The 10,253-nt window shown below is 48.3% G+C and overlaps 1 protein-coding gene across 2 annotated transcripts; it reads right to left on the reverse strand.

Moving 5' to 3' along the window:
• Positions 1-1,566: 1,566 nt before the first annotated feature.
• Positions 1,567-8,459, reverse strand: LOC310663161 (uncharacterized protein). Of its 2 annotated transcripts, none has more exons than XM_083410821.1 (4): positions 8,037-8,459; positions 4,527-4,653; positions 2,810-3,956; positions 1,567-2,434 (listed from the first exon to the last, which is right to left on the reverse strand). In XM_083410821.1, the coding sequence occupies exons 2-3, from the start codon at positions 4,558-4,560 to the stop codon at positions 3,364-3,366; spliced, it is 627 nt and encodes a 208-aa protein (XP_083266947.1). In that variant the 5' UTR covers positions 4,561-4,653; positions 8,037-8,459; the 3' UTR covers positions 1,567-2,434; positions 2,810-3,363. The 2 variants fall into 2 exon arrangements, with proteins under 2 accessions (XP_083266947.1, XP_083266948.1); XM_083410822.1 differs by lacking the exon at positions 8,037-8,459 and adding an exon at positions 7,332-7,974.
• Between the last annotated feature and the right edge of the window lie 1,794 nt (positions 8,460-10,253).

Raw genomic sequence — 10,253 nt, forward strand, 5'->3', positions numbered from 1 at the left:
GGAGGGAAAGGCCACCTTTTCTTGATCTGACCGACCAGGAGCCGTCCTGTTGAACAGCTGACCAATCCCAGCCTGCAGAACAGACCTTTGAACCTGAATCGCACTTGCGAATCAGCAGCCCTATGGGGGAAAATGGGAGGCAGGCCGAAGAAAAGGCTGAATCGCCTCTGTCAAAGTTGCAAAGAGCCGCCAAGGCTCACCTCGCTGGCACTCGAAGGGCAGGAGGTCCCCGAGGGACGCGCGCCGAAGCGCCAGCCTTTCTCCTCTATATTCTGAATGGAAGAAACACAGAAACTCATGAGAAATAGCCGAATAAATGTTTTTACTTGGTTCCAAGGCAGAGGCAGAGGGGGGCTGAGTCATGAGATGAATTGGGCAGGTAGGCCCCAATCCTGGGAGCGTGGCCCCAGGATCACACCTTACCAAGGGCTGGACAGGAGCCCGGCAGACTTCTAAGTGCAGGAAAACCCACCTCAGGGTGGAGATTCACGAGGTGCAGCAAACCTGGGTGTGCTAAGCGATACAAAATAAGGAAAGGAAGTGTAAATCCTTTCTCTGCTAGGTGAAATATGTCTAATCCCTGCCTTGAGGGACAGGGGGGTGTCGGGGCTCCCGTTTGTCACCACACCTTCTTTCTGACGGCTTTCATGATGCTTTTGCAGATGTATGCTGGGAAACTCTGGGTATTTTTTAAAAACGGAGGTAACCTTTGATCTTGGCTCTTCTTTGCTTTGCTTAAAGTTAGAAACTTTGTGGCAACAAAATAAACGATTTGACGTGGCTGCCGCTGTTTTTCTTGGCTGTGGTCCCTTGCTTGAACATGACTGATTTGGGACCCACAGAGCCAGACCTATTGAAGTTGGGAAACCCCTCTCGCTGGGGCTCACAAGTTTTGTTGTTTCATTTCCCCTTTAACACAAACAATCCCTAACACTAACATAGAATCATAGAGTTGGAAGAGACCACAAGGGCCATCGAGTCCAACCCCCTGCCAAGCAGGAAACACCATCAGAGCACTCCTGACATATGGTTGTCAAGCCTCTGCTTAAAGACCTCCAAAAACATGACACCTTAAAATGTACGTATTATGTCCTGATACCTAAGTACTTATATAGAAAACCCAAAAACTGATGTTGCAGCAATGGAGCATTTTTTTTACGTCAACAACTTCAAAGTAAATTCAAGTATGGGGTGTGGGGGGAGGGGAAGAAAGGTGCTTTAAATGTATGGAGGACAAAGCCTCAATGGCTCTGCAGGTTCCCCAGCCTCAGATTTCTTGAGCCAAAGAACTGGAATGCCCATCTCTACGCAGGATAGGATTTCTGTGACCGGTTGTTTCATTGCGGTTTCGAAGCTGGGTGTCTTAGTTCAGGCTCAGGGACTCCTCTCTGGAAGCAGAACCCGGCCCCCTCACCTCTGTCTTTGGAGCAGTGCTCCATCCTTGCAGGAACTTCTGAAACATTTCATTTTGATTTCATGTGGTTGTTTTGAAGACTGTGCTCTAGTTTGGTCTTGCATTCAAATGCAACCGTGGCCATTGCAAAAAGGTATCCTTGCGACTGTTAGTTTTGCGGCATAAGCCATCATTTGCACTGATGCATTTATTTTAAAGATTTCGTGATTATGGGTCATATTAAGCAGAGAGGGAGCTGGGAGGGGGGAAAGAGTGTGCCACCACTCAGCCACAAAGCTCAGTGTGCGACCTTGGAGCAGAAAGTCCCTGTCTCTCAGCCTAAAGTACCTCACAGGATTGCTTGTTTGTATGTTAATATGTATGGACAGCTGCATCAGAAAAATATGCCAGTGGTTTACAGCAATATAAAAACATAAAACATCATTAAAACTTAACAACAGGTTAAAAGCAAAAGGAAATATCTAAAACACAAGCATCAGTAGACTCTTGTGAAGGATGTTCTCTTAATGGCCTGCACAGAAGGCGCCCCCTGAATCTCTAGTGGCAGGGGGTTCCACAGGACTGGTCCATGACACCCAAGGCTTGAGATCAACACTGGTAAAAGGAGACCCATGAATACCTCTTTGAGCAACTTGCAGGAGAAATGGAATAGGTGTAACTGCAATGCAGCTAAAGAACCATCAAAATATGAGAAATGTGTCTCCAGCCACATCCCTGATTTTGAAGTGTGTGTGTGTGTGTGTGTGTGTGTGTGTGGCCAAGAATGGACTCATGAAAAGCCCTCCCTAAAAACCAAGCAAAAAAGAACCTGGACACACGCAGGATATTCAGGGCTACAGACTTGGGACCTGGGAGAGGTCTGCCTGCCCATTCTTCATGGCAACTCCCTTTCCTCTGCTCCAGACTTAGAGCAAAGTCACAGCCACCTTTCCAGCTCAAGGCAGCATACATAGCTCAATGCCCCTTCCAAAACACCCCCACTTTGAAATCACAATTTAAGAAAGCAATAATTATGAAACCCTAAAACTGGTTCAGGGATGCGGGTGGCGCTGTGGGTAAAAGGCTCAGCGCCTAGGGCTTGCCGATCAAAAGGTCGGCGGTTCGAATCCCCGCGGCGGGGTGCGCTCCCGTTGTTCGGTCCCAGCGCCTGCCAACCTAGCAGTTCGAAAGCACTCCCGGGTGCAAGTAGATAAATAGGGACCGCTTACTAGCGGGAAGGTAAACGGCGTTTCCGTGTGCTGCGCTGGCTCGCCAGATGCGGCTTTGTCATGCTGGCCACGTGACCCGGAAGTGTCTGCGGACAGCGCTGGCCCCCGGCCTCTTGAGTGAGATGGGCGCACAACCCTAGAGTCTGTCAAGACTGGCCCGTACGGGCAGGGGTACCTTTACCTTTACCTTTAAAACTGGTTCAGCCAGTGCCAGCTGTGTGTGTGTGTCCAATACAGATGTCAATAAGCAACACAATTCAGAGTGGATTTTGTGTGTGCAACTTGCAGAGAAGAGTCTATGATTCGAACCCATCTCCACTCTCCATCCCTTCTCTCAACTTCCTGCAATGCTGCTGGTCCACCTTATAGGGATACTGTAAGAATGTCTTTATGAATAGCTTTGAATGCTTCAGAATGCCCTACGCAGAGGTCTAGTTTGTCTCCCAATGTTCTGCCACCACTGCCTTCTCTGAGAGGTGCTCTGGCACCACCTTCCCACTGTATTCAAGAGGCACAGAGAAAGAAAGGAAATTCAAACATCAGGCAGAACTTTCTGGTGGTACGAGCTGTTCAACCGTGGGATGGACTCCATCAGAAGATGGTGGGACTTTGCTTCATTGGAGGTTTTAAGCAGAGGTTGGATAGTCATCTGTCATGGATGCTTTAGCTAAGATTCCTGCACTGCACAGGGTTCAGCTAGATGCCCCTCAGTGCCCCTTTCAACTCTACAATTTAATGCTTCTATGGTTTCTCCCCTGTATGAATTCTTTGGTGGGAAGTGAGATGGGCGCTCCATCTGAAGCTCTTTCCACATTCCAAGCACTGAAAGGGTTTTTCCCCTCTATGAATTCTTTGATGATATGTGAGACTTTTTTTCCAACTGAAGTTTTTGCCACATTCGAGGCACTGATATGGTTTATCCCCTGTATGAATTATTTGATGGGAAATGAGACTGGCCCTCTGACTGAAGTTCTTTCCACATTCCAAGCATTGATAGGGTTTCTCCCCTGTGTGAATTCTTTGGTGGGAAGTGAGGTTGGCACTGTGACGGAAGCTCTTCCCACATTCCAGGCACAGATATGGTTTCTCCCCTGTATGAATTCTTTGGTGGGAAGTGAGATGGATGCTCTGTCTAAAGCTCTTGCCACATTCCAGGCACTTATATGGTTTATCCTCTGTATGAATTCTTAGATGGGCCCTGAGATGGGCTCTCTCACTGAAGCTCTTGCCACATTCAAGGCACTTATATGGTTTATCCCCTGTATGAATTGATATGGCTTCTCCAATGTGTGGATTTTGTTGTGGTCTCCCTTGTTCTTCTAATTCATCACCACCTGAAACAAAGACAGAAGCAGATTAGCGCCTCAGGAAGAAATGGACCACCAATTATTGAACAATGCTAAAGACCACTTGTGATAGAGGATGAACTAAGGGGAGTTAAATGTGAGCACTTACTACCTTCACAGACATATTTATGGGAACATGAGATCCAAAAAAACCTGGCTCTTTTCTGGGATGAATATTGTTTGGGGCAATCATAGTATCTGCTCCACCTTGGTCAGTCACCTCCTTGGTCAACCAAAAACAGACAGAAGCAGAAAGAAAAACACAAAACCTGACAGAATCTACATCCACTTCCCTAACAACTCTGAAGACTACATTTAAAAAGGCCTGGGAACTTCAGGCCAGCCTGATCATGGTTTACAAAGGCAAAACTGGAGGAAGAATCTTCACAGACCAAACAGTCAATTCCGCTTGATTCAAGGTGAGCTTTAGGGGTGTTAGAATCCTAGGTGCTCTAGGTGGCGTTGTTGAGCGCCATCCAAATCTGGGACATTTGTCACATAGAGATACAGTATTATGGAATTTCAATACGTATATTATGATCCCACAGGGAGCCTTACCAAGAGAGTCCATGATCCCATGATTCTCCTCCATGGCGTCCTTATGCAGAGCTCTCTGGTCAGGATCCAGCAACGCTCACTCCTAATCCATGAAACGCGCAGCTACAGCTTCAAAGCACACTTTACCCTGAAAGAAAATGGGAAAGGTCCTCTTAGATAATATTACTGAAAACACATTGTTCTTTTCTTTTCTACCTATTAATTGCTGTGTCCCTTTAATGGGTTGTTTTGCTGGACATTTTAATTATGGATGCTTAACATCTTAATGGAATTCTTTTACTGTGTATTTTAATGAAGCCTATTTTAGCCTTCAACAATAAACATAGAAATAAAAATGCAATGACGGATTTAAAGAATCATAGAATTGTAGAGTAGGAAGGGGCCCTGAGTGTCATCTGGCCCAAGTCCCTGCAATATAGGAGTCTCATCTGTGGCAGATGGCCATCCAGCCTCTGCTTAAGAACCACCAATGAAGGAAAGTCCACCACATTCTGAGGGAGTCCCTCCCACTGTCAACCAGCTCTTAGCATCAGAACAATCTCCAAGATTCAGACCCTCCCTTCTTGCAACCAAGAACTTGAAGCCCTTAGTTCGGATCCTCCCAGTGAAAGCAAGAGAAAACAAGCCTGCTTCGTCCTCCATGTGTAAGCGCTTTAGACAGTGGCTCTTGGCTACAGCTGGGTTCCTCCTCCTGGGTCTCCAAGAGCTGCTCTCCTGCCAACCCAACTTCAGGGCACGTTTGTCTCATTTTCTAGCACTTAGAATCTCCAGCGCTCTCAATCCATACCCCTGAGGTGGGCCACTTTTTATTGTTCTGAGGGCCAGATCCTGATCCCAACCCCCCTCCCCAGCTGTAGGGCCAAGTGGGAGGGGCCAAAGTTCATGTGGGTAGGCTCAAAAGACAGCTATCAAAAGTAGGATGTTTTTAATGTTGTGTTTTTATGTCATCTGTCCTGGGAACTTAGGGTGAAGGCAGGTAAATAACAATAACAATAGCAATAATAATGTGACATTGTTTAACCCTCACACAGCCATATCTGTTTGCAGCTAGTCCTATGGGATTATTGCAATGCCCTCTATGTGGAGCTACCCTTGAATTTGACTTAGAAAGTGGTGCAAAATGCAACAGCCAGATTATGGGCTGGATTCCCTCTCTTTACTTATGGCATTTCTAACCCCCCCCCCTTTTCTCCAGGGATCTCAAGGTGGCATCCGTGGGTCTACCCCTCCTCACTGAATCCCCACAACGACCCTTGAGAACAAATTTAATTCCTGTTTCAAAACAGCTGCATTGGTTGTCCCTTCATTTCCGGGCCCAGTTCAAGGAGGTCTTCACTTAGGTCCCCCAACAAAAGAACCTGAGGAAAGCTGGGGGGGGGGGACTGTTGAAGAAAAGAAGCCCCCAGAACACACACACCATCAGCATTTGGCTCAATCTGATTGATCTAAATTTAAATTCACACATGAATTCCTTTGTTCACTTTGAAGCTGACTCCCACGGTCATCAACAGACCAATACTTTATATGGTTTCATAGGTGACATAAGAGGAAAAATAACTATTGCACAACCACAAGGGCTGCTGACTTGGCTCTGCAGTGTTGGCTGTTCTCTGTTTACTCTGCTCTATCCTGCTCCCCCTTTTTCTCTTTAAACCAATTCATGAACCAAAAACCTACCGCATACACTGACCACTAAACATGAACCACACAATGTAGATGTTCCTGAAAAATTGTTGTGATATTTTTCTGATATACAAAGGACATGAGAAGACTCCATCTATTTCTTTGTATCATTTACCACTCCTATGATCCTTGTTTATTTAATTCTGTAAAAAGTTATTCTAAAAACTTTTTAGAATAGGCAACACATGCACCCAGGCCCTGTCTGCCCTGTCCAGAACATTTTAAAGAGCCACGGCTTCGTCCACGTAACAGTGGGAACAGTAGTTTGTTAAGGATTCTGAGATTTGCTAGGACACACACACACACAGAGAGAGAGAGAGAGAGAGAGAGAGAGAGAGAGAGAGAGAGAGTTTAACAATCCTTCCTTCTTGCCAGGGAACTAGGACAGGCGCATGAGCTGTGGGGAGAGGGTTTCCCAGCAACTCTAACCACTGGGGGGGGGGTGACTTTTTCACCCCCTCCCACAGCACAGATTTGCTTCCTTTTCACCAAGGCCTCTGCTGCCTCGGATGGGAAGACCTGCAGTGCTTTCCCACAGGGCTTCCTCTTCAGTTTCCAAAGATCCTCTGAAGGCAGGGTAGGCAAACTAAGGCCAGGGCCCAAATCTGGCCCAATCACCTTCTAAATCTGGCCTGCGGACATTCCAGAAATCATTGTGCTTTTACATGAGTAGAATATGTCCTTTTATTTAAAATGCATCTCTGGGTTATTTTTGGGGCATAGGAATTCGTTCATTCCCCCCCCCAAAAAAATATAGTCTGCCCCCCCCAAGGTCTGAGGGACTGTGGACCAGCCCTCTGCTGAAAAAGTTTGCTGACCCCTGTCTGAAGGTTGCATGCCTGAATTGGAGCAGGTTTATCAGCCAGGAGTCTGAATAGCAACCTTGTCTGATTCATATGGGGCGGGGGGGGGGGGGGAGCTTTACTTCCAAGTGAAAGATAACTGAGGAGTCTGTTGCATCTGGAGGAGCTCAGCACCAGAGCAGGAGAAGAGCCCTGCAGGATCAGGCCAGTGGGGCCTCCTCTGGAGTCTCTCCCCCCTCTCCCGTTCTCACAGGGGCATCAATGGGAAGCCCCCCAGCAGGACTGGAGCGCAAGAGCCCCTCTCTGCACCTGCACTTACCAGAAGATGGGAAACAAGTTAAATATGTATACAGCACCATCCTTCATGGGAAGATGAAACCAGCACTTTGAATTGGGCCGGGAAAGTAATTGGCAGCCGGTGAAGTCAGGCCAGGATTGGTGTTAAATGCTTAAACCGTCTTACTCCTCCAACGGTGGGGTCAGAGCACAGCCCACGGGGCCAGGATCCACGCATCCCCCTCTCCTCCTCTGTGCTTTGGCCTCATTCTCCCGTTAAAGGCTGGCGGTCTTCCTAGCCTCCTGCGGGAGGGAGTTCCGGAGTTTTCTCTCTGCACTGCAGGAAGAAGCACGTTCTTTTCTCTGCCCCCCCCCCCTTTCAACGCACTCGGTGCATTTACTGCGTAAGCCAGGGTTTCGTTTTTATTTTAGGTCCAATTGCTTTGTACGGCTACAATCTCTGTTAATAACTGGGACTCGTTCCTCAGTCTGAATGGGGTTTATTGGCATTCCTCTTTTTTTTTCTCCCGAAAGGGAGAGCCCCAAAGAGGACACAATTGCAGACCACCCACGAACTACCACCTACGCGGCTTAGCAGAGAGGAAGGGGGCAGGTCCCTTTGCTCCCTCACTTGGGGGTCGCCCCCATGCACGAGCTGAGCAGGACCCCCCTGCATCCTCCCATGCAGCCCCGGGACCCCCCCCCCCTTCTCCCCAGCGCGCCCTAAGACTGAAGAGACGAGACTCACCGCATCCCAGAATGCAGCCTCTCTCCTCTGGCAGGAAGGGACGCAGGGGGGAGCTTTGGTTCTGGAGGACCTGATTTCTCCCCCCCCACCTCTTTTATTGCCTGTCCTCTCTAGGAACCCAGCTCTGTTCCGTTTAACCCTTGGCAAGCCGATTGCACCCAGCTCACGCCTCTCTCCCTTTCCAAACAGGAGCCCGGCAGGAGCCGTGTGCATTGCGCACCCCCAGAGAGGGTTTGGGGGGGGGGCTCTTGGCAGACGTGCTGAGCTTCTCCCTCCCTTGGAAACAGAAACAGGCGGAGCAGCTGGGGGGGGGGGGCGTTGAAGGCTCTGCAGAAAGCAGGAAAGCCCATCGCGGAATACGAGAATCCTCCACGATTTGCGCGCATACCCAGAGCGCGCCTGCACCCGCGCCCATCCTCCTCCTCCTCTTAGTCCGGAGGATCGCGAGGAGAGGAGGAGGAAGGCAGGCAGCCCACCCACCCCTCCCCCGGCTCCTTTCCCAGCCCCTCGCGCGCGCACCCGCCACTCACCCTCCCGACGAGCCCCGGCAATAGCCCCGGGAACGCGCTTTTGAGCACAATGGCTTAGTACTCTGGTATGGAAGTTATTCTACACTATTCCTGTATTGTACCGGGGAAGCATGGCCGGAGATTTCCATGGAAGCCCAAGAGCAGCCCAACAGGTTAATCCGGAGTGGGACTGTATCACGGGACTCCGTTAAATGCAAACGAAGTATCCAGAGGCACCTACCTATTTACAGAGGGTGCTTTCACTTAGCTCCGTTATGCCGATGAAAAACACCTTCTTGGTGAAATAGCACTTTAACCAGTAACACCTGCACTGAACAAGTCCTTTCCAAGTCCTTTGTATTCGTTTTGTAGCCCCCCCCCCCATGAGTAGTTGGTTCTCAAACAGGCCCAACATAGTCCCTTTCAGTCTGTCGTCATATTGTGGGGGTTTTCAGTGAAAATCCCATATTTGGCAGCACTCCCTAAAATTGATTTCATGCAATGGAAACCCCAAAAAGCACAGGAAGTCCTCTGGGCTTTTAAAATATGGAATCTGTGGAAATAAAGCTCCCCCCCCCCGTCTATTCTGCTTTCATTCACTCATCGCACATCTACACTTCTGGAATTTGTGGAGATTTGTGAGATGAGCTCCGCAACCCCAGAGTCGTCCACGACTGGACCTTTACCTTTAAGCCAGGTGTCCCCCATCCTTTTTCGTGCATCTGGTTCTTCCTGCCTAAGTGCAGAACCTGACATTTTTCCTATTGAAATTCATTTTGTTAGCTTGCACCCAGTTCTTCAATCTGTTAAGGTCATCTTGAATCCTGATTCAGTCTTCTGAGGCATTTGCAGTCATCTGCAAATTTGATGAGCATCCCCTCAATTCCTTCATCCAAGTACTTTATAAAGTTATTGAGCAATGGGCCCAGAAGAGAAGCCTGCAGCACCCCACTTGTTACTTTCCCCCAGGATGACGAGGAACCATTGAGGAGTACTCTCTGGGCTCGGTGAGTCAACCAGCTACAAATCCACCTAACGGTTACCTCATTCAAATCAAATTTACCAGCTTCCTTGCAAGAATATCATGAGGGACTTGGTCAAAAGTCTTACAGGAATCAAGATACACTGTGTCCACAGCATTCCCACTCCACCAAGCTAGTAATTCCTTCCAGAAAAAGAAACGAGATCCTTCTGGCATGGCTTGTTTTTAAGAAACCCATGCAGGCTCTTATTAATCACAGAGTAACTAGGGTAACCCAGTCATATGGGTAGGGTACAAAACAGTAAGTGTAATTAACTAATTAATTAACCAATCAATTAAAATGTTTACATTAAAGTCAATTATTATATCTGTTGCCTGGAATCACAGGTGGCGGGGAGAGTGTTGCTGCTCTCAGGTGTGTTTCTGGGCTTCCTCAATGGGCATCTGGAGCCAAAGACAGGATGACGCACTAAGTGGGCCTTTGGCCTGATCCAGCTGCAGAACTCTTCTCAGGTTCTAAGGAACAATGGGGCATTTTTCCATTGGGGGGGCGATTCCCCTTGGGAGGTTCAAGTAGAGAAGCTCACACCAGATTCTCCATCAGCCAGACTTTATTCAAAAATGCGAGAGCATTTCCACTGGGGCTTCTAATGTTTAATAGGTTATTGTATTTTAGTGTTCTGTTCGAAGCCGCCCAGAGTGGCTGGGGAAACCCAGCCAGATGGG

The sequence above is a fragment of the Podarcis tiliguerta genome (assembly GCF_965153285.1).
Source record: "Podarcis tiliguerta genome assembly, chromosome: 13".
Classification (NCBI taxonomy): Eukaryota; Metazoa; Chordata; class Lepidosauria; order Squamata; family Lacertidae; genus Podarcis; species Podarcis tiliguerta.

Excerpts from the sequence above, each read along its gene's own strand:
- LOC310663161 (XM_083410821.1), bottom strand. The coding sequence starts at position 4,560 with ATGGAGGAGAATCATGGGATCATGGACTCTCTTG. Across the intron at positions 3,957-4,526 it reads TGGGATCATGGACTCTCTTG|GTGGTGATGAATTAGAAGAA; the intron begins GTAAGGCTCCCT and ends TCTTTGTTTCAG.